This window comes from Ruditapes philippinarum, unplaced genomic scaffold, assembly GCF_026571515.1.
Source record: "Ruditapes philippinarum isolate M1 unplaced genomic scaffold, ASM2657151v2 ctg4834_1_1_1_1, whole genome shotgun sequence".
NCBI lineage: Eukaryota > Metazoa > Mollusca > Bivalvia > Venerida > Veneridae > Ruditapes > Ruditapes philippinarum.
Window position 1 is genome coordinate 198,032 of NW_026858530.1, and position 25,891 is coordinate 223,922.

General features: G+C 30.8%; 1 protein-coding gene across 1 annotated transcript; it reads right to left on the bottom strand.

The window, feature by feature from the left end:
- Positions 1 to 28: 28 nt before the first annotated feature.
- On the bottom strand, positions 29 to 23,648 carry LOC132753500 (uncharacterized). The gene is made up of 4 exons (XM_060743981.1): positions 23,498 to 23,648; positions 10,729 to 11,088; positions 3,263 to 3,289; positions 29 to 2,160 (listed from the first exon to the last, which is right to left on the bottom strand). The coding sequence occupies exons 1-4, from the start codon at positions 23,556 to 23,558 to the stop codon at positions 2,108 to 2,110; spliced, it is 501 nt and encodes a 166-aa protein (XP_060599964.1). The 5' UTR covers positions 23,559 to 23,648; the 3' UTR covers positions 29 to 2,107.
- Between the last annotated feature and the right edge of the window lie 2,243 nt (positions 23,649 to 25,891).

Genomic DNA, 25,891 nt, shown 5'->3' on the forward strand with positions numbered 1-25,891 from the left:
ATAAATAATTAAGCGTTGCAAATGCAAGTGGGCGTATCCAATTGCATAAGTAGGGGGAAAAGAAACTCATATTAAAATAATTCAGTGTAAAGACATACAAATAAGGATTTACAGGTTAGATTGCTATAACATATTGCAACCTACAAAAAGCAAATAGAAATGGCAAAGAGTAGAGTTAGATTTCGCATCCAGATATTGTGCTAGTACAAATGTAGGAAAATGCATATTTAGTATAATATTGTCGTCGAACATATTGTGTTATCTTTTGAAATGCTGTTGGTTTTTTAAGATGCGAAAAAATGATAACGATGTTAAGAAAATAGGTTAACCAAATTATATTCATATTTAAAATAAATTTGTCTTCAATTGACACATTTTCCTTAAGTTGTTTTATATAGAGATAAAAACTATGGAAGTGTTTCATTTGGCAATTCTTAAAAATATTGCTTGAGAGAACATATGTCGATAACGCATCAAAATAAATGTTATCCTTAAAAACCAAGTAAAACCGTAGTAGAGGAACTTTTAATTATGATTTTATTGGCAATATGATGTAAGCCCTTACGCAGATATTTAGATTGTATATCTTTTGTACAATAACATAACCGGTAACTCTTCGGTAGTTTGCAAAACATGTGAAGCATCGTATAAAATGCAAGAGTTAATAATGCAACAAAGAAGATATAAGACTTACCGGGGAAGAGTGTTGTAATGGGTCTGTAAAAGAATATTTGTAAATAAATGTTAAGAAACATTCATTACTAAAATGCATTTAATTATTTCCGACAAAAGATCTACCAACATTCACTTCAATATCTTATTGACAAGAAAATCTTACATAAAAATTATGACAAGATATGCAAGATATAATAACTTGTACAAAAATGATTTAATCAGAAATATCATCGGGTTATTTAGGGATTTTCCGTGATGAGGAATATATTGACAAAAAATGTGCTGAAATGCCCAGATAAGTACAGAACATATACATTGTATATACAATACTGTACATGTATGTGCGATGCATTTATGTTTGCAAAGAGACAGCTATAATTAAATGACCAGGGAACAACAACTATTTACTATCACATGACTAGACAGATGTTTATATCTGAAGTATTTATATCAAGGATAAATTTGACATTTTTTGACAAGGGAAGCCGGCATTTTTTTAATTTGTCATCATAAAGTTCAAACTTCATAAATTATGTTTTTGAGAAAAACCATCTCATGAGGGGATATTCTTATTGAAATTACGAAACAAAAATATTAGTTGATCGATGTTTTAAACATTTTTATTGGGGTTGATAAATCTGAATGCCGATTTTTTATTAATGAATTAATACAGGTTTCAATTTGATTAGTGTAAGTATTGATAATCTTATCTATTCCATATATAAAATGTCCTTACTTAAAGTAACCAATTCCAAGTTTAGAAAAACAAATGTTATGTTATTAGGTAGTGGGTATTGATAAAATCTAACTCACTATTATATATAAATACGATGATAAAGTTGTTTTATAACAGCTTTAGCTGGCATCCAATAACTCGGATAAAAAATAAAATATGTTGTTAAATATAGGTTTTTTCTATGTCTAAGTACAATATTCTTATTCACCTTCTTATGCTTTAAAAGGAATTCATGCATTGAAACATAACTCCGTACTTTTGTTGTCTGCTAGAAAATTAGTAGCAACGTTAAATATGTATTGAAAACAGAATGAAACGATTAGCAGTGAGAATGTTTACCTACTATACATCAAGTGACTGCCTTCGTCGATTCAGTGAATAAAAAGTTCATGAGATCAATGATTAAATATTGAAATTAAATTTGATTACACTACACTACACTTTATATTGCTTTAAAAACATGTATAATTAACATCATTATTTACTTCACGCAGAAATGTTTATTTAATTTACCAAAGGAATTATAAATTTATTATAAAGCAAGCATATGGTTAATATTTTTATGAATTTAGCATAATTATATGAAGGCTTATTCAAATGTGTGTACGTATGCTTTCTTGTACAATATAACATGAAAATATAACAATAATAGAACGAAATGCAAATATTTGTTTGATGAGTTCGTAGGTAAAAGTTTTATCTCTTACCATGGTTCCATGATGAAATTGTTTTAGCTGAAGTTGTTGTAACTGTAAAAAAAATGATATTAAAAAAGCATGTAGATAATTTACTAAATGTTTCGGTACTTTACTGAAACTGAAGATAAATTTACTTTAATTTTCTCATCTCGGCTCATTTGAATTTTAAAATAATTAAATTATTTATAAGAAAAAAAATAAGAGTATGAAATGGTGTTTGATATGGACCGGACATGCAGACATACTTGTCAATGCATTCAATGGATATATGTATATTTCTGTATGACTAGAATCCAAGCAAGCGAAAACGAGATGTATCTTTAAAACAATACTCGGCCAAAGTTGCATAATAATATTTTTAAGTTTTCGGTACATCCGGGACAAAAAAAGGATACATATTAAATTCTACGCAAATCTTGCATAACAATTACTTAATAATTTCTTGTAGCTAAGAAAATAAAAACAACAATATTTTGTTAAAATAGAAATATAATTATAATAGTATTGATTTTGTTCCTTTTTATATTCTTAACATTTTATTTTAGAATTTCAAATGACATTTCCTGATTTCAGTTTCTAATTTTGATTGGCCAATAAAAATTCTTCTAATATTCAGTTCTTTCCTGTAAATTTTATAGGAAGGCAAACTGATTTCAGATGGCCTTCGGCATATCGGGCGTGTTACCCTCGGACTACGGGCTTCCATTATAGTAATATGAAAAAAAGTCAAAAGTATATAAAAAAAAAGATTTTAATCTTTAAGTGATCCTTTAAAGTTAAATATGAGCTTAAGAAAATAAATAGTGTTTGACTTAATAATGAACTTAATATGCATTTGAAATTTGCAAATCTGCGAAACTTGGTTACGTTGTTTAGATATAGCCTTTAAGATGCGTTATAATGATTAAGTATTGATATCAAATTTGATGACAATACATTTTATATTGCTTGTATATTAATCATCATCCTGTACTTCACGCAAAAATGTTAATTACCAAAATAATTTAGAACTCACTTAAACAAGCCTTATGATACGAAGGTTTATTCAAAGGTGTGTATATTTCTGGTACAATAAAACATGTAAATGTAACAACTATAGAATGAAATATAATATTTGTTTGATGAGTTCGAAGGTAAAAGGTTTATTTCTTACAATGGTTCCGTGTTGTAATTGTTGTACCTGTCAAAAGAAAAATCACAAATGAAATATATTTAATTCAAAGAAAACGTTAATACGTTCCGAGATGAAACTTTAACGTTTAGAATAGGCTAAAAGAAAATATTTAGTGCTTGATTTAATGAACATATGCATTTGAAATGGAAAATAAAAGAAACTTGTTGAATGCCTTCAAGATTTGTAATAATGATAAAGTGTTGATATTAAATTTGATCACACTACCTTTATATTCTTTGATGTAAATTATTATGTATATCGAATACTCTCATGGAATTTACACATTAAAGTCAAATACCAAAATAATTTTGAAGGAATTACCAAAGCAAGCCTATTGCTGATATTTTCATATATACGAGTATAGCCTTGATATTCAAAGGCTTTTGCAAAAATGTAAATGTATGCTTTCTTGTACAATAATTAATAAAACATAAACTGGTTGCATCAACAAATCTAACTGAAGAAAATAAATCTTTCAATACTGAAAACAAATTAATTTTACTTGGATAGATTTGATTTGAGTAACTCGTATACAGTAACATATATTTGCTTCCTTAAGAAAATTTTAACCAGAATTTTATTTTTTGTACACATAAGTCTTAAAACAGATTCAGTCTTATTTACCATAAATGAAGTCAATCTTTGTAGTTGTCTATACACTTCATTTTCTTTTACATAATCCGGATAGATAAATCATAGGCGAAACATACATATTCTTCGCCACAAGTATTCAATATTGCTTATATTTCCAGCTTATCAAACAATTCTGATTTATGTTTTTCGAGTATATAAGTAGGTTTCTGGGCTTGACCGAATAATGTTTTGTGCTATACTCAGTGACTATTCTTTTGGAAACATAATACAGTCGACTCCGCTTATAACGAACTCAATGGGACATTAAAATATCGTTCGTTATATCCGAAGTTCGCTAAAAATGAAAAAAACAACATCATATAAATAAAAAACATTTTAACAACCTCGATTGGTTTACGATTTTAATAATATGCAATATTTTGAGAATTATAACCACCTTACTTTGAATACTGTTAATTTTGTTACATTTATTTTGAGTTTCCTTGGAAACAGTAATCATAAATTAATACTAAATACATGCATTGCATTAAATGGACAAACGCTTTTTGCTTTATGGTTAGAATGTTGGAACCGAAACGATTATTGAAATATATCCATGGACACTTACGAATGTCTCCGCTAACACAGAGGCATATCAACAAAAATATGTATACTTTATAAATGTTAAGGTTCAAAACATAATAAATGTTTAAAACAAAGGCTATTTCGCGGAATTCTCCTGACAAAATAAATATTTTATACTTGTAAAACAACTTCTTTTGTCTTTCATTTGCAGATTGTTAATTACATGATTATACTAAAAACAATGAAAAGTGTCCATAGCAACCACTGTTTTGGAGACTTGAAGCACGATGTAATTTCACAAATTATAAATTCATTAAACATGCCAGAGCGCAGTAGAAGTTAACGAAAATTTGGTGCGAACGAACCTTACTACAGGGCGAAATTTCTACAACATTTATGTGAAAAAGGGAGATTTCGTGTTGGACGGTAATTTCGCAGTCATGGCTTAAAAACGGCACAAGACGATAACAAATGACATTATATCATGTAGGACTTTTCTATTATCCATAGAAATACTAAAATAAGTTCAAAAAGTTAGAAGATATTCGAAACCTGTGGAAAACCTTTTTTTGCAAATAATGCGCATGATTTGATGATGGAATAAATTGTTTGATAACATAAGTTCAAGTCGTACAGCATCGTTAGCTACAATTGGAACACGGCTTTAGTTAAGGAAATGTGTAATAATGGAAGTTGTCTCTCTCGCATAGCACAGCACAGTGTAATCATTCAAGCGACCTTTATATCACAACGAACACATAAAATTCTTATAAAATACTTAGAAGTCAAGGCAACTGTGACTTTACTTTTGATCTTCTTACCTCAAATCAATCCGGGTCTTTTTTTAGCTATTACAAATCTCGAAACCAAATTGATGGACAGTTTGCTTAAGCGTTCTTTAATTAATCGAATGACAAGCTTTCAGTGATTAAGACTGAGATGTTTTTGACCTTTGACATACATGCCTCAAAATCATTAAGGATTACCTACAAGGTAACCAGAACACAAATGCTTAGAAATGTAGGCCAAAGCATTCCGTAATAAGTGTAAGACAAACTTTGAATCGCCAAGACTACAGAATTCTTGACATTTATACTTCTGAGTTAAAAGTCATCGACGACTATACATACCAATAGCTACACCAATTTTCATACTACATATGTATAAGAGCTGTAGCATCAAGGTACAGGATTTGACGTAAATGGAAAACGATGTTTTAATCGTACAACCTAATTCTTTAACCCTTTTTATGAAGAAGAAATATATAATTAGGTCATTTTCATGTGTAACTTACTATGTTGAGTCTATGACTGGAAAATTATGACATTTTGGATAATTTAATTGCATCAAATAGATATTTCTATCAAAGTATGTTAGATACATATATATGCCGCTCAAAATCATGACTAATGGAATGTTTAAAATAATTGTTACACAGGGATACTAGTTTGTAATATCATCGTTAAAATGTATTAGTTTTTTGTTGGGAAATACCTTATTTGATAGGAACAAATTAACTTATTTTAACTTTTGCCATGATAGAAACCTTATACAGTAGGGTGAACGTTTCAGTTTACACGCAAAACGCACGTTCTGGAAATAACGCACGCACGTTACACGCTATACGAACGAACGTTATACGCACGCTATACGAAACGAAATACGCAGACGCACGCAAAACGATATACGCTAAACGAAATACGCTAAACGATATACGCACGCTAAAACGCACGCAAAATGAAAACGTTTCTAATCCTTTATTAAAATATCGTAATCATATTAACTTTTTAACAACTTTTGCTACATGTAGATCATTTAGCGATTAAGTTTGATTAAATGATAGCTAGAAATGTATTTTCAACGAGTTTATGTTTGAGCTTAAATGCATTCAACCTACATGTAGCACCAAAATTAATTTTTGTCACAGCCTCAACAAATGATTTTTAAAAAATATAAGCTATCATGCGCTAATAACGTAAGTAAAATAATTAAACGTGTTCCTTTTTATGCGCAATCGGATAAAGAACTATCCCTTGCATTCACTACGTAACCTGGCAACAGTATATAGGCCTACGTAACCTCTACGTAATAGTCCAACATGGCCGACATGGAAAAGTGCATTAATTATCATAAATATACAGTGCTTTCAATTAAATTCAGATGGATATTTTAGGCAAATCTATATATAAAGTGAGGCTGCATCATAAACAATCGAACATTAAAATCTTGAGTGTAAAATAAAGGAATTAACTATTTTGGGAAACAGATTAAAAACAAAGGATTCTATCACGGATAACATTAAGGGAAAAGCTTTCAGAATCAGGAAGGATTAAAGTGCTTGCACAATACGTAGATTTAAGTTGATGTCCTGTATGTTACATAAGGACACCGCATGATTTAATGTGTTGTTGCCAGTAAAAGCTTCTCAAAACGAAAGTGAAAGTAGAAATCAACAATACTGAAATCCAGTGAAATCTCAAAAAGGTAAAATTTCTAGGGCATTACAGTTTATGAGTCTATAAAAATATTAAGAATGTACTTTTATTTTAGGTCTGAAACTGTAATCGAGATGAATAAATGACGAAAATAAGGAAACCAGTCAACCTCATGCACCTCCATTAGTGCAAGATGGGGAGGACTAACGTGTGGGACTCCAAGAATTTGTGAATCATGTGTAAAATGTAAAGTTATTGGATTTACAAAGACAGTGCAACAGAAAATATTTTTCATATCACTTAAAATTGATATTTATTGACATGCGCTTAATATGTATTAATATGCTATATTATTACTAAGCATTATCAAATACATAATATTATTTATGTTACTGTCACAAGTTTGAAAAATATGCTGCCTTACCGAGACTTGCACCCCGGACCCTCGAAAACTATTCTGCAGCTCAACCACCTGAACTATTAGGCTGCTTACACATCACCTCCCTAAATAGTGGACAGTTTGGAACCATGACATATATCCCTGCTTTATTGAAATTCATCCTTGAATAGATACAATGTGAATAGGACTTTTATACCATCGTTTCATACCATCATAGTCCCTGTGGAATAGGTGATAGTATGAAACTCCAAGTAAAGTTCACATTGTTGTTTTAAATGTTACAGAGGAGAACTCTATATGGTTTCTGATTACACCCAGTTGAGGAAAATACTCCTGTGGTATTACAATAATCTAAGTGATTAATCCTTACAGGCTATCCTAAAAAAACTCACTGGTGAGGAGGCAATTAATTGAGGGCAACTGCCTAGGTCCACACAAGTCTATGCAAACTCAACCCCCTTATTCAAAAACTGTCAAATTTAGTACTGCTACAATGTCTTATAAACCATAAAATCACATTACTAGACAATAATTAAAAATTTCACAATATTGACGTAAGACATAATCGTTAATAAATGCAGGCAAGCAAATAATTAGCTGGAAATACTTATTAATCACAGAGTAAGAAAATAATTATGCAGCCTGACTGAGACTCAAAACAAAGACTCAGAATATCATGCCTCACCAGCACTACCGTATGAACCAAGAACCCTTTGAATACCGTACTGCAGCTCTACCGTATAAACATTTTTCTCTTAATATGCGGTCCGCGCTATACATGAACATAGTCCCTCCCCTTTATTGAAATATCTCCTTAAATAATTGATGAACTGACATAGTGAGATGTCTGTTTATACAGTCTTCATTGAACGCCGCCTTTCCTTGTTGATCTTGTTTATCATAGTTTGGCCCTGTGTTGGTTCCCGAAAGTAACTGTGCAGCCTGACTGGGGCTCAAACCTTGGGGGCTTGATGGACACTTTGAATACCATTCTGTAGCTCTACCAACTGAGCTATAAGGTTTCTTCGATATCCCCTTCCCCTTCCCTAATCATTGGACAGTTAGTACTGTGACATCCCTGCCATATTGAACTCCACAACTGTTTGGTGTTTAGAGAATATGTCTCATCTATATACCACCATGGCTCTACATTTTGCCCCGATATCAAACCCCGGACAATCAGAATACCATATGGGGGCTCTACTGACTAAGCTATCTCAGGCCATCTCACATTCCTACCCCATCAACAATTAGTACAGAAAAAAAGAATTATTAGCTCAAATATACCTTTAAAACCCAAAATGGTAAGTGCAGAACTCCTGGATTAAAGATGAGAGTGCGTCATAATTTTATTAACCTATCTAGCTCCAGTGAAGCAAGGGCACTCCCTAAAAATAAAAAATAAATATCCCTAGAAATATGTCAATCTCCCTATACTAAGTTATTCAAATTAATACAGTAAATACTAGACAGCTCATTGAGCTCAAGCATGTTACATGCATATATTTAATAATTAATTCCATTGTGTCTCTAATTTAAGGGGAAGCAACTCATGTTTACCACATTGTTTGTCCTTATATGTCTATCTCAGACAGACTATTCTAGCTGTTTATAAACAATTAAGTTATTGGCAGTGTGCTTATCAGGCTATACAGAAACTTTCTTATTATTTTTTATTATAAATAGAATGAAATAATGGATATTTTGTGTGACTGGCTGTATAATATACTTTAGATTTCAATTTCAAAAGGCCATACCTAAAGGTATCCTGCAGCAGGACTCATCCAATTATATTTTTTTTTTTGATATTCAGATTGTTAATAGAATAAGCTTTGGTGATAGACTGTGGCGTCATGACCTCATGCTGATAACAGGCAATTTATAGAACTTGAAGTGCTACTTTGGATAACTTTGTTAAGTGAAAACCAAGAATGGCCATTCATTGCTATTTCTTCTGAGGCGAGCTTTCCTGGCTGCCTTCAACCTCTGTAGGCATTGTATGCACAGTTTTCCTAAACTTTCTTCCCCTTTCCTTTCTATTGCAGCCCTCCCTCTTTTTACCAAATGACTGATGTAAATGTTGTCAAGCAGTTTTATTGTGTCGCCTCGAAAAAGGCAATATATAGGGGTTATTTTTGTCGGTGGCGGCGTCGTTGTTGGCGTCCGTGTCGGCGTCCCGATAAGCTTGTCCGGAGCACAAGTCAGTCATTATAAGTTAGATTGACTTCAAACTTGGTATGCATGCTTCTTATAATGACCCGAAGTGCTTTGAACAAGAACCGGTACTCTGCACTTCTTAATTTTTGAGTTATTGCCCTTTGTTAATTTTCATACTTTATTTTTGTCCGGGCCATTTCTCCTAATGTATAAAAGCTTTGGACTTGAAACTTCATAGGATGATAGATCTCATTAAGAAAAAGTGCAGTACCTAAGAACCGGTACTCTGCATTTCTTATTTTTTTAGTTATTGCCCTTTGTTGATTTTCATACTTTCACTTTGCTCTGTAACTCTGGGAAATTCAAGAAAATATTTGCATATATAGTAGGGAAGTATTTTACGGTTTAGAACTATTCAGTATTTAGAGGAATAAAGGGTAAGCGGCCGAATATCTCAGCGGAAAGAGCCGCGGAATGGCAAATGTACATGTATACCGAGTGTCAGGGCTTCGAGTCCCTGCCAGGCTGTTACATATCAATAAAAATCTGTAAATAAGAAAAAGAAATATGAAAAACGGTAAGGAATTGTCTAAATTTAATATCACCCTAAATAGGATTTGGACAGTCTGTGTAAAAATGTCAGAAGATGAACTGGTAAAGGGGGAGGGGGCGGACTAGTCTGATTACCATCATATAATGTCTGATGAACCTGATATCTGATATATTGGTACGCATATAGATGTCTACATATGTTTGCTGAATTGAATATCAAACATGTTGCAATTAAATAGTGATTAAATCCTAAGTGTATGTAAAAAAGAATTTAAACTAAACTTCGGCGTAAAGCACGTCGAAATCCGGTATTCACCATTAGGTCAGAAACTTTTAAAAACGAAAATATCACAATTAAAAATATTTCTTTATATAATATTTTTATTCCTTGAAAGAGACACTGAACATCTTTAAGAAACCCGAAATTTACAAAACAGATCTGTTTAAGATATTTTTAAGTTCTGAATAGTAACAGACACTTAACACGGTACTTAAACGTTTAGACGAACGCAGACGCACGGTAAACGTTTCTGGGGAAATCAAACGCACGCTTTCAAACGCACAATAAACGAAAAACGATACACGAAAAACGATAAAAGTTAAACGCTTGTAAACGATGCACGCTTGAGAAAGCGTTTCACCAAACGCACGTTGCACGATATACGCACGCACGTTACACGGAAAACGGACGCACGAAATACGCTGTTTTTGACAACCGAAACGTTCACCCTACTGTATCTTACCACTTCTACAGTATATAATGAATTGTTTAACTACAGGAGGGCTCAATCCTGCAAATAAGTGGAATGTTGCTCCCCAAGATTTGTCGAGCTCATCACTCAGTAACTCAGCAACTGTAAGTGTAAATGAATTTATTGTCGGAGAGCAGGTGAATGACATTCTTGATTCGTCAGGGTACCCCGCGTCTAGCGCTCCAAAAATCCTGCAAGTGCTGGCTATAATGATCAAATTGCTATCCTCTTTACCACTATAATACCACTCAACAGCAGTAACCGACCCATTTCCGGTGTAAAAAGCTGTAAGTTTCATTGTTTCCGAGACGGAGTAGCATGTCTTATCATACGATAAAGCTACACCATATACTGCAATAAGAAAAATCAAAACACTTTTCCAGTTTGTAAACTGTAAAAATATATTATAGTGATAATGAGAATAATGTTTCTGATAACAAAATACCATCAAATCAAAATATAAATGTAGTTAATTAATTTATTTAATTCGAATTCTTATTATTAATACTTAAACTATTTTATTCTTATTTCATGGATAACTCTCATTTCATTTTCTTCAAAATGATTTAATACTATAAAAAAATTTATATAGCTTAATAGGTCTCTTAAGCTCATGATAAGTCTGAACATCATCAGACGAATAGATCAGATCAATTGTCAAGGTGTGTATTAAATTTCAAACAAGAAAACAATAAATCGTTGATAGAATGTGTGATATCTTAGTTTGATTTAATGGATTCATTCTTTCACAGTTCTTATATAATTTAATATAATTAGCAATACAGATTTTGGCAGATTATATGACCCTATATACACTGCGAAAAAGACATGGATATACGGAAGTGTACGGAATTCCGTATATCATTAATATACGTGTAAGAATACGGGAAACTTGAAATACGGAGATGTACGGGACCGTATATTATATCAGTCCGTATATGACACATATACGAACTCTGTACACTCGTAATATACGGGAACTTTGATGTACGAAGTCCGTATTTTACTAATATACGGAATTTTTATAACAAGTCCGTATATTACTAAAATACGAAATTCCGTATTCGTGCAAATACGGATTCTGTATAAAGAAATAGCGAATGAAAATTTACTTCTGAATAGCCTTACTCCTGAAAGAGTAAAGAAATAGTCTGATCATATATTTGTCAGACATTTGACAATTAACACAATGCAAAATTTCCTGGAGTTATTAACGCGTCAATTGCGTACAAATAATATCGTCAGTGCACAGAACGTGTAAGACATCCACCTGTAACATGAAGACGCGGTATTCTAACTCAATACCGCTTGGTTTGCTTTTTAGCATACACCCGCAGATAAATAGCGAATACTTTACAATTGCGATTCACGATTAGATAGTACTGTTTTGCATTTTGCATCTATGGTGAACCATGTTATTTTGTAATTTCCTTTTCATTATCATTATAATAGTTTATAATGATAAGCCAAACATGAGAAAATGATAAAGTTGAAATTGTGATGTTCAATTTGCAAAACATTAATTAATTATAATAAAATCGTGGATCTGTGAAGTTGAAATCGTGAAAGTTAAAATAATTGTGAAATCACGAAGATGAAATCGGGATTGTCCACACAGCAATTAAATTTTACGTTGATATATGTCCTATAAAAAAGGCTATACATAATATAATACATGTACTTGCATATGTAAAAAAAAACATCAATGATATCTCATTCATTCATTCATTCATTCATTCATTCATTCATTCATTCATTCATTCATTCATTCATTCATTCATTCATTCATTCATTGAATCAATCAACCAATCATTCATTCATTTATTTATTTATTCATTCATTCATTCATTCATTTCATTTATTCATTTATTTATTTATTTATTTATTTATTTATTTATTTAATCTTTTATTTCAGGAAACAAAGATTTGCGTTTCTGTACACAAGTTTTGAATAGAAATTTTATGAAGTTCCGAATTCCCCAATTTTGATTTCTTTTCGCGCGGTCTCATTTATGACATAATATTGTGTAATAGCCACGTGCTGTACTGCCATAATCGAAGACAATACTGATTAAGCCGGATATTGATCCGGATATTGATCATAAACGCAGCAGGGTATATCGAGTGTCGGTTTTCTCCGATTAGGTAAGTTAGCGCGATTGGTGTTGAATGTCTTAACGGTATTTTTACTGTCAATTTCTAATATAATTCATGTACGAAATAAGTGAATTAAATTGTAATCCTATGTGATTTTGTTCTAGATATTATAAAGACTCTAACCCGACATATTAAAATGAAACAGACATAGCTGCTGTATTCTTTCCAATGCTTTTGCAGCGTCGTGTTGTTGTTATCCTTTAATTCGGCAGAATTCGTCATTTAAACAAGACACAATTAAGATTTATCTTAAAGTAAACTTTGAAGTACCCTGCCGCCAGGTCCAATTATATATTAGTTCACAAGCTAGAATCAGATGGATGTCACTGGGGTGTATGTACATGTATTGTTGATAGATGATGTCAAATTATTCGAAATAGCATTTCTTGAAAAATATCATCATCATCTCCTCCCATCAGCCGTGTTTCTGCATAATTCGGTGACTTGAACATTGTTCAGGACAGGGGAACATGACCGTGCTATGTAAATTAACATTTGTTACCTGGTTAAAATAAAATTATGTATCTTGGAAACAGTTTTTGTAAAAGTAAGTTTCTGTTTAAAAAAATAAAAATTGTCGTAGTTTGATTTAAAAACTCAAGTTAAGAACATACTAAATTATATATTGATAGTAAAATCACTTTTTAAATTGGACTTTCGAATTTTTACCGATACTCCAAATATTTTTATACTAATAAAGTTTTATTTTAAATTTAAATATGAAATCTGCAGATAATGTGAAAGCATCTTTATACTTCATTTATGTGTATAAGTAAGTAATTTATTTATTTTAATAGGGATACGGACAAAAGCCCCCCTCCCATCTAAAAATGACAAGGTGGACAAAAGCTTCCCCATGAAATTTACACGTAGGACAAAAGCCCCATCCCCCATCAAAAAATACAGGTAGGACAAAAGCCCCCCCCCCCCCCAGTCCATCAAACAATTGTTATTGAGAATCACGTCAGTTTAAATCTGGAACTTGATGTATTTTAACAAATAAATGCAATTGTTTTAAAAGATAATTTACATTAAGATTTAAATTTAAAGGTACAAAAGTTCTAATTTGATTTATTGTGTAATTCGTACTAATAATTCATTGATGATATGAATGTTTTTATGTTTACTTTATTATATATTGTGCAGAACAAATGTAAATGAATATTTTCAGAGAATCGCTTTTCAAAGCTTATCAAGAAAATAAAAGTGAAAGGCGCATACTTGTCTAGATTTATTTGAAGTATAACCCAAGTTCCCGAACACTGGGCGTGCAAAAATAGATAGTAATCAGTCTGGTCTATAAACCTTAGGGAGGCTTTTGTTTGATGGACTGGGGGGGGGGGCTTTTGTCCTATGTTTTAAATTTAATGTGGGTCTTTTGTTTTACCCGCTTATTGTTGTTGTCACAAAAATTTGTGTTATTTATTAATTTATAAATATTTCTTAGCGCTTCTGAAACGTCTTTTATTACTATTATTATTATTATTATTATTATTATTATTATTATTATTATTATTATTATTATTATTATTATTATTATTATTATTAAAATTATTATTATTATCATTATCATTATCATCATCATCATTATCATCATTATATTATTATTATCACTATTATCATCATCCTCATCATCATCATCATAAGTATTATTATTATTATCATTTATTATTAATATTATTATTATAATAATTATTATCAAAAAAATAAATAACCGATTGAGCATTAGAATCAAAGTTTTGCCTATGAAAAAGTATCAATGGTTATGTTATACATGTATGCAAAGTTATCGTTTATGGATACATGATATTTCCAATTTAATACATGTAATATTGCATCATTTTGGATCGAATAAAGGTCTTAGTATGCTGCTTTCTTCCGCGTTATCACCGACCTTAATATAAATCAGTGGCATTATTAATGCTACAAACGTATCTAGGCATATCACGCGTTTTTAAAACAGCCAATGAGTTTAAAGCGTTGGTTTTGTATCACGTGAATCCTATCAACCAATCAGAAATAGCGCGGGCGAAATGAAAAAAGAAAAAACGTGATTGGAAATGGATAGTAAATAAAATTCAGAATATTGCAAAACAAGGTAGGTTAAAGTTATTTTTTATCGTTGCAATATCAATATGGGATCAATAGAATAGTTGCATTTTGTGAACAACAGCTTATTTCAGGGTTAAACTGATTTGTTTTTAGAAAACTTTAACACTGTTTAATCTAATGTTTCGCTATCCAATATGGCCGCCGGATTAGATAATTAAAGCAGGGATATATCCCTAAATTTAGACTGGGAGGTTACGAGTTTGATTTTGATTTCTAAACTGTATCTTGTTTATTTAATAATTTGTATGAAAAATGCAAAAACAAAAAAAATGAAAAGGGCATTTGTTAAATGCGTTAATCATAACTTCCCTTCAGGGTAAAAAAGACACCGAGTTAAAAATAACGACATTTAAACACCGAATATGTCAAGGTATTACAGCCCCTGGACATGGTAGTACAAAAGGATTAATCAGTGTGTGTGACACGACCTATGTATGCTTGATTGGTCAACTAATTGGACTTTATAATCTTGAGCGATCTCAATTATCACTTAACAGCAGGGGTGCGAATCAAATTATTTATTATGTGCAAGAAAGATCATATCGAAAAGAGACACTCAAATTCTATTTATTTTAATAGTAATTTATTAAATTGATAGTCGAAAAATAGGTTATGGTTTATCTATTCAATATAATAACAAAAATTATCAGAGTTAACAGATTAACATAATTATTTGAAAAGAAAATTGGTTAGTACTTCTAAAAAATAGGTTTATAAATTTTAAGATAAAATTGTTTCTCAGTCTTGATAATTTAACGAGCAGAAATACTTGTTTTATGTTCGCAGTTTTTATTTTTATACAAATCCCCATTATTTGATGCAAACATAAGTCAATTTAAAGACTCCGCTCTTTTCAATAATTTACTTTTTTTTAAGTTTCTGTACACATGTTATATTTCTTATTTATATTAACCTATTCTTAAATGAATACAAATCTTAAACAAAAATAGGAAACAAACATTTCTTTTTTTATTTAAATCATTATACATTTAGACGAATAAATAAAATGAAAATAATTGTCAGAATGTTTTATTTACATTAATACAAAGAATGTGTATGATTGCATGTAATATGACCGACAGGTGTTAAGTTAAACGGTTAACTGTTAATTCACTTACCCTTGGTGTCAAAATATATGAGCCGCGTCACGCAAAAACCAACATAATGGGTTTGCGACCTGCATGGATCCAGACCAGCCTGCGCATCTGCGCAGTCTGATCAGGATCCACGCTATTCGCTAACGGTTTCTCTACTTGTTATAGAGTTTGTAAGCGAACAGCATGGGTCCTGATCAGACTACGCGATGCGCAGGCTGGTCTGGCCATGCTGGTCGCAAACCCATTATGTTGGTTTTGTCGTGACGCGGCTCATATGTTTATTTTTACATTGATACGAAGCTTAGATCAGGAGCCTGTTTGTCGGTGTAAGAATTTTAAAAACTTGAATATAAAATATCGCAACGAACCAGAAGTTTTGAAACGGTTTTGTTTGTATTGTTTTAGCATTAATAGTAATTAGCAAGATCGAGTTTACTCGCAATTCAGGACAGACAACTCTTGGTTTTCATTCGATATTTTTAGTTATTTACCTACGTTATTCAGGATTACCCAGATTTTAAATTGTATATACATGAACTGAGTTTTCGACATTTACAATGGATTTTTTTTATTGGACAAATGAAAATTTAAATATTTTTTTTTCTTATTATAATTAAAACTCTTTGTTTAGTTATTAAGATAAGCATTACGCATAAGGTGATATCGCATGGGTCAGTCACAAACACGCGCCTGTTTGCGGAAACAGTTATTTAATATTTCATTATACATAAATTTAAACGCTTGAAAAAGTGTATTGAGCCTTTGTACATCACACATTTTTCGACATTCCATATTTTGACTTATATTTCACATAAAGCGATATGGTAACACACGCACGCACGCACGAACACACAAACATACATAACTACACATGTACATAAAAGTGAACACGTTTCCTACAGTATTAACACTTTCTCACATGTGATCACTTATGAAATATTTTCAATGTGCTCTTTATCATTTTATGCTGAAGTTATATTATGATTTTTCAGGACAGTTAAATCTTCTAGAAATGCAGCTGTGCCCTCTTTACAGCAACTGTAGATGAAGCAAAGTATGGTAGCAAGTTATATAGATGTAAGTTCACGTATATACATTGTTGTGTTTTGTGAATAAAATAAGACATTTACACGGACGTACTGTCTGTAAAGAAGAGTTACCCAGACTCATATATTCCACTCTGTACTGACATCATGTGTTTTATTCTTTCTCAAGGCAAAGTCAAATTTCCTTAATTACACGCATTTATTTTGACAAGAATAAATATGCTTAGTTATAAATACATTGGTTCTCTTTTATATCTTGTTAGAATCAATTCTTAGGCGGAATGATTTCACACTTCATAAAATGATGTCAATTAAGGCATATATGATATAAGCGTTTTGCCGCGCATTTGAAAATGCTAAACCATACTTGCTTTTAATATGCAAAAATCAAATATATAAAATATAAGAATTAATTCGAACACACACAATGGTTTGATATAGATGCACTGTGCATACGACTTTATTTTATTAAAGTAGTTTTCTTTTCTTAAACATATTACTGTATCAAAAAATATGTATTTCTTTACAGTTCAATCACTTTTATATATGTTAATGATAGTAATTTTTTTAGTTACTACGTGCGTAAAGCGATAACTTAAGTACGCCGCTTTGATAATGTTAGAGTGACGTTACATTTTCTTTTGTACATGTACACTAAAGTAAACAACATTTGTCTTAAATAGGTAAAACAGGGTTTTCAAAGCGAATATAATGTCAGATAAGAAACAGAATTTGAAATGTCTTGATGGAAAAGTTATAATGTCATACACATTAAATTTTATCACAAGTTCGAGCCTCACAAGTTGTCTTACTTTTTTGCGTTTTTCTTTCCATACATATATTTTTTTAATTTTACATTAGAAAAATAAATTGGGATAGAAAGGCAGTTTTGTTATGATATTTGATAATGTAGATATACATGCACGGATGATAGTGATTTTTATCCTGTATAGTGTGTAGTATGTAGTAGTCATAGTACTTTTGCAGTGCAATAGTATTTTCGTGCAAACTTAACTATAGTTGAAACAGTCTGTGTACAGTATCCATGCATTCCGTATAAGTTTGCACCAACTTGCTAAATAGGGCTAAATATAGCTACATTTAAAACAAAATGAGAAGTTAATAGAAAATATCACAGCATTTATAATCTTTACAATAAATGATACAAAACTTCCATTACCTGATCGATAATTATAAAGCAATATTTTTGGGGAAAAGGTGCAATCCGAGCCTAGCTGTCTTGCATTGATATTTACCACAACCTTACCTACTGCATTACGCTGAGAGTTGGTTAATTTGTTGATAATTAAATTTATATAGCTAGCCTGTTTGAAGATAATAAACACAATATGGTAGCTGTTTTACACCTGGATAGTGGACTTGACCACCTCGTCACTTAATTATCATACTAAACGCACAGTACTTGTGCGCACGTGAAACATATTGTGTTGATACGTAAATGTTCACGTGCGCACGTAATAGTCGCATTCGCATGTATTAACTAAAATATTTCCTATGTTATTTTATGTAATTGTCACATATGATACGTATATTTATTATCTGAATTTGATTTCATACTATCAGATTAATGCTATAGCAAGGGAGGATATTTTGATTTATATTTCGTGAGAATTATCACTTTATTTTTAGAGATTGCACACTGTAAGAGATTCTATTGTCAACTTACCTAGTTAAACAGTCTTAACAATAAAAAAATATTAATCTACACTATTGTTTATTGAAGGTATTCATTCGTTGCTGAGTTTTTGAAACAATTGAAATTGAAACAAACAATAATCCAAATTTGTTAAGATTAACGTTTTGTTATATAAATGAGAAGTATAGCTGAGTATTCCGCCTTTTACTTAACTGGATATCATTGTGCAAACACGGATCTACATCTGAGTAACGAATATCTGTACTTTTTAAGCCTTTTTTCAAAACGAATTGACTCATACTAACGATGCTAATATACATCGTAAAACGATCAAAAAGATTATGTCAGCACTTTTTTCCCAATACAATGTTATTTTTGTATTAATATATTTTTAATCAATAAAACACTCTTTACATAGAACAAAGATACCATTATCATTTATATTACAGGTGTGAAATAAATATATTCGTAAAGGTTTTTTAACAAAACATATAACTTATCACCCGTCATAGATTAATCATTTCATTTAAATCCTGTGTAAATGGTTGCTTATAAATGACATCTTTATCCTAATAATATAAAATAATTTTGAAATTTGCGTTAGAAAAAAAAATGTATATATATGTATACGCTTAAAAAATGCTTGTGTATAGTCTTTTTGAAAGTTGTGATAACTATTTCACGACACTATTTAAACAGGATTTTGAACTCTCTTTTTCAGATACACACATGCCGAAGAAGATTGTAATATCTGGAGATAACATTTCCTACGTCACGAAATAGACACCGTCACACTGGTCCACGTAACATTCCTATAGATGATTGATATATTTAAGTGCTTTTAAAGAACTGTGTTTGAATGACGAATTTCTGTGAATACGGATTTTTAGTTTTGATGATTATTATTAAAAACTTTCTGTAATAATCAATTTGTGCTATGGACTCATTTTCCTAAAAAAATAATATGTGAATATTAACACGAACAAATGATATGAATATCTTTAAAATATTTTATGGGTGTAATACAAGTGGCTCATAAAAATCATTGTTAAGATAAATAGAATCGAACTTTCAAGTTGGTATAGTTTTTTCTACATTTAAACAGCATGCAATTCATAAAGGTTACGGCTTGAAAATATCGAAACATGTACATGTATAACTCGATCTCTAAAGAAAATATCGCAGTGCGGATTTTCTCCACTGTGATACGTATTTCATGACTCTGTATCGCACCATACCGGTATATCGCCGTTCCGTTGCAACGCTACATTAATTTGTCCCTCTGGAATAAGGCTTGCAACAATATATGACTGTTGTAGCGAAGACATGTTTATTTTGTTTAATATATGTATACATATTGAATATATGTTTATGAAGTAATAAATATTTAAGAGTGACTCGATTTGGTTTTTACTTTATTATTTGAAATACTCCAATTGTGAAGATAACGTTCTTAAGCATATGACTTTACAGTTCCCATTCAAAATGTGTAATAAAACATGTTCTATTGTACAAGTCTGCATTTTGGTCATGTATACGTGTCACTTATATGTAAATACATGCTTTTGATATTATCTGTATCTTCTTTTATCAAGAAAGTACAGTTCTGTATTCCCTGTGGACAACTAAAAAATGCAATTCCGTATATCCCCTGTATATATTGAAAATACGATTCCGTATATCCCCTGTATAGGTAGAAAATATCATTCCGTATATCTTCTGTATATGTAGAAAATACGATTCCGTATATCACCTGTATATGTGGAAAATACGAGTCCGTATATCCTCTGTATATGTAGAATATACGGTTCCGTATATCCTCTGTATACGTAGAAAATACGAGTCCGTATATCCTCTGTATATGTAGAAAATACGGTCCCGTATATCCTTGGTATATTTATAGTATACTAGGGATAGCAACCTTAATATAGTCCGTATACGGGATTTTATTCTCCGTATACTTCAAAAGTACGAACAAATATACGTACATGTATATGGGGCAAATACGGAATTCCGTATATGCCTGATGCATATACGGACTTCCCGTATACCCGGTGTTCCCTATACGGACTCGTATACTTGGTCCGTATATTCGACGAATACATCCCGTACACGCCCGTATATGTCAAAAATACGGGATCGTATATTCCCGTATATCAGTATATTTTTCGCAGTGATAAACGCCACCAGGGCAGGGTTATATTGCAAACAATCGTTTATATAATGCCATATAACCTATCAGGAATATTTATAACGAATTAATAACACGACAAACATCCATTTGTATATGATGAACTGAAATTTCTTAATAAATTGACAGCAGTCGTGTGAATAAAACTATATGCACAACATGATTACCCAATGAAAAACGACCTAACAAACGTTCAAACGTTTGAAGCATACATGCTAAAGTCCAAAGCATGCTTGTCGATGAAATGAATATGTAATTATACTCGGTATAGTTGCTTATATATCACGAAAACAGAAGAAATAGTCCAACTTTAAAGGTACATGAACACAATGTTATAATCCAGGAACTGTCTTTACGGAAATATAGCAAAATAATAAAGATTTTACTCGATATGTTGGAATAAATTTAGTCAACAAGTCCTAGCAATTAATCACTATTTGTTTACATGTTTAGTTCCTTAGCGTATGTTAGACAGAAAAAACCGTTTCCGTTTTGTGAATAGTATGATCACAATGAAGCAAATGAACATACTTAGACTTTTGAAAAACTGTGGCGGTGCGGAAATTTAATGGTATATTCGGATAATTTGGTAGTGTTCTACCGTATCACAAAAAAATATATAAGAAGGTGATTTCACGTAGTGCTTCATTCTCTTTCCGGTTAGGCTGTGAGATAGATTCTATGATAGGTAGGTATTTTGTATTTTTATCTAGCCATCCTTCTAAATAGTCAAATGTATTTAGTTTAATTTTGGTTAATTTCTATCCTTGAGTATTTGGTTATTATTTCACTTGTATTCAGATTATTTACATCGATATTCGGGCTGTTAAACTACTTTTGCTAAAGTAAACTAAACAAATTTTCTTTTTATTGTATGCAAGTGTTGACTTGAATTATTATTATTTATTAAACTAATCTTTGTTAAATACTTGTTTAGAATTAATAAGTTGATAAGATGCTGTTTCAGCTATCTATTGATATTGTTTGAACCATTGATATTGTTTGAACCATTGTGTGAAATGTTGAATATGAGAAATGTTGTAATGCTGTATTAATAATTATTTTTGTAATGAGTTGATGCTTTTTATTAACAAATTCTTCTTTGTTTCTGGACGTTATAGACTAGTATTAACTTGGTCATGAAGAATTGAAAGAAAGACACCAAACGTCAAATTTATATGTATAACAGAAAACTGAGTATCAATCAAGATGAAGCTGAAACCATGTTAGTTGTTGTTCAACCATCCGTTTCCATCTCACACAAGAAAACCCACCGGTAACAAAAGGATCAGGTGTTATGTCAGCAATACGATGCAATGAGATAAGATCTTAAAAGACATCTTTAAAAAGCGGACGACATATATAAAAGGTGATTATACAGTATTCAAATAGAAATGCTTGAACCACCAAACTAGGAAATGATCATTGACAGGTAGAAAAAAAATACATGTACAATACAACAAACATGCACACACAACAAAAATGACGTACTGAAAGATCTTAAATGTCTTTTTAGAACGTTTCTTTGCATGTAATAAAAAGAAAATTTGTTTAGTTTAGTGTAAGATTGAAATATATTTCACCTTGTGAACACCAAAAGTTCATATTTCACTCGTGGCTGCGCCACTCGTGAAATATACCTTTTGGTGCTCTCTCGGTGAAATATATTCCGATCTTACACTGAACTAAACAAATATCCTCTATCTTATCACTGATATATTTCTATAAACGACCGAAAAGCATGTAATAAAATAGTTTTATTAGTTATAGGTTTCTTTTAGTATCTGGTTGAATAAATAGAGAAAAGATCTTCCGCTGTTGTTCTATAAAAAACACTTCAATCATTATGTATTCATTAACCCTCGTTATGTAATTATGATGAAGTATCGTTTTCTTAAGAATTGTCTGCATATTTTTTTTTTAAAAATAATCGTATGATTTGTTAAACTCTTTTATTGATAATATTGATAATATTTTCATTGTAATAATAGCAAAGCAATAAAGCGACTAATTATAATAAGTTTTGAATTATGTATTTATTTCATTACGGTCTGAAATGCCAGATTAATAGTTGATGATTTGATATTAGAAGAGAATAGATATGTACTACACTTAAAAGCAAAGGTAAAACGAAAGTGCGAAAAAAACAACAACACCAACTTATGTCAAATTGGAAAATTCGTTCAAGATAAACGTAAATCATCTCCGTAGGTTGTAATTTCAATGTCATTGTAAAATCAAAGAAATATCGGCCTTATAGGTGTGTTTTTTATTTATTTTTTTATAAGTCGTGTTAAAAGAAGAGGTTAATACCTCAGGCTCACGGTATCTGTGGTGAATTCCGATGCAGTTAAACTAAAGAGCAGCTGAATAACGATCAGGCCTCTATTATTATTTTGCCTATTTAAAAATTAGTTCATTATAAAACTTGAATCGAAACGGTAAACTCAAGAAGAAGTTTATATTTTTGCCCTTAGTTGTTAGTATATATTAAACTCACCAGTATTCAGAACAGCTACAAATCCAAGGAAAAACACATATATAATATGAAATCTCCCCATTTTCCGTCCTGAATGTTTTTGATAAAATTGATAAAAAGGAAGCTGAAATAGTTTTTCTATCAGAGCGATTAAAAGTTTACACCATTTTCGTATCACGTCATGCTAAAAAATGTTATTAGATATGCTGTTCAAGTAGATGTTACGCATGAGGAAATATTAGAGAATCTTGCAAGAGTAAAACATTAGTAACAGGTTGGTTAGCGATTTTCAATTCGTGAATTCGCAGATATTTCCGCCTTGCTTACCAATAGTTGAGAACAATAAATAAATAAATAAATAAATTAAAAACATTAAATAAATAAATATATAAACAAAATTTTTTTGTAATTATGTTAACAATTATAATTTTATTTGATTGAAAATGCTGTGCAATTTATATTATTAGGTATAAAGATTATTCACAGGTTATATGACCATATATAAACGGCTATTTTTAAATATGACCCGAGCCACTCTTTTTAACGAATCTATAATACAGCAAGCATCATTCATTAGAGAAAAAAGTAAGATTTCTCCATGAATCGACAGCAGCCATGTATATAAAATTATATAAAGGTCACGATTATCCAATGAAAAGCGAGGTTACAAACGTGCAGTATTATAATGAAACATAAAGTCAATTCAGGTCACCTTGGCAATATGTTTTTTTTTTTTTTTTCAAATTTAATTTAATCAAAAATGATATGTTATAAGTAATACATTTTCCCCAAACTCATTTTTATTCGTTACATGTCAAACCAGTTATAATGGTCAGGATTAATCTATATAATCAGGAAGTATCCGAAACCGAAGTGGAGCAAAATATTTATGATATATTATGCAAATGCCGAACTGAAAATTTTAAACTATGTTCGGCAAAAACAATAGCAATATAAAAATGCATTAAGTGAAACATTGTTAACAATGGAACGGACCAGAACAGGGGTTTGCAAATGATCTAAGTCCATGGACACAGCCATTTAGTTTATATGTGTCTAACTTGTTAAAAACACAGAATATACATAGTATCTTTACCTAACTTGACTTGTTTCCTCTCTCTCAGACTAACATTGTATTGTCAATATATCAAAACATTGCCGAACTTCGACAGAACAAAAATCTACACTTCCTCCGCCATCGAAAGGACAAAAGAAAATCATGTCATGATAAAACTATATATGTTATAAATGAATGCCATATAATATTCTATCATTGTTACAACTCGTATTATTAATTATTTGTAAAATCAATAAACAGTTGAGAGTTTTCTAGGTTAAATCGTGCTTACGTTTTACATTACTATGAAAAGGGAAATAATCAATGTAACTTTAATTTACATGTTAAGTTGACATTTGAGTTGACATGTTTAACACCCAAACGTTCAAAAACTTTCTGTACATTGTGAATTCATACATGTATTATTTACTTTACTGCTTATGAACGTCTTGTTAAAATAAACTTGTTAAATAGAATATTAAAATAATAAAACATGCCTGCATGCATAATGATTAAAATAACTTTTTATAAACATACTAGCACCCAAGTTATTCAGACTGGTTTATTTGTAATATTTATAACGCGACAAAAATAAAACAAATACAACAAAGACGAAAGCGGTGTTATATTTAAAAACATGTAATGCTTTATAAAAATATTTCATGTAATAAAGTGGTGTTATTCTGCTATTGTTTCCGTATGTATGTCAGATTACCGCTTTGAAAAGATAATATCAATTGTGTTGTATAATTCAGGCTGTTGACAATAAACTTTCTTACTTGTACTTGTTTAAACTTTAACTCAAGTTTATTCATGAGGTCAATTGTTAGTTTTGTAAAGAAAAAGAAAGTCTACTTTGTTGAGGAGTTTAACTTTGATGTCGGTCGCAAGTTTCACATTTAGTTATCTATAATGCCATCAATGGTGAAATAGAAAAAACAAACGATGGTATAGTATATATTAAATCAGTAAACAGATATATAAAGTCCGGAAGACAGCAATGAATAATAGAATTATGATAGTTCAATATTTATGTAAATCAATCAACAAATGTGTGACAGCTACCTATTTAATATTGACAATTATTTAACACAATTTGTTTTGATATATCTTTTTATGATGGTTCGGTGAACTTTTTCGATAAACGCCATTCATGGCAAAATATATATTTAAGCTAGTTTGTAAGCAGGTTTAAAGACAACTCTCTTCAATATAAAATATGTTTTAACTTGTTCAAAATGTAACATACGGTTTAATGTTAATATAACAGCAGAAATATCGAAAAAATGAATAGTGTCAGGGTATGTAAAATATAATTTCTTAAGACCAAACAAATTATTTTCCGTACATTAATATCT

Excerpts from the sequence above, each read along its gene's own strand:
- LOC132753500 (XM_060743981.1), bottom strand. The coding sequence starts at position 23,558 with ATGGGGAGATTTCATATTATATATGTGTTTTTCCTTGGATTTGTAGCT. Across the intron at positions 3,290-10,728 it reads CATTATATACTGTAGAAGTG|GTACAACAATTACAACACGG; the intron begins GTAAGATACAGT and ends TTCTTTTGACAG. Across the intron at positions 2,161-3,262 it reads AATTACAACACGGAACCATT|TTACAACAACTTCAGCTAAA; the intron begins GTAAGAAATAAA and ends TTTTTTTTACAG.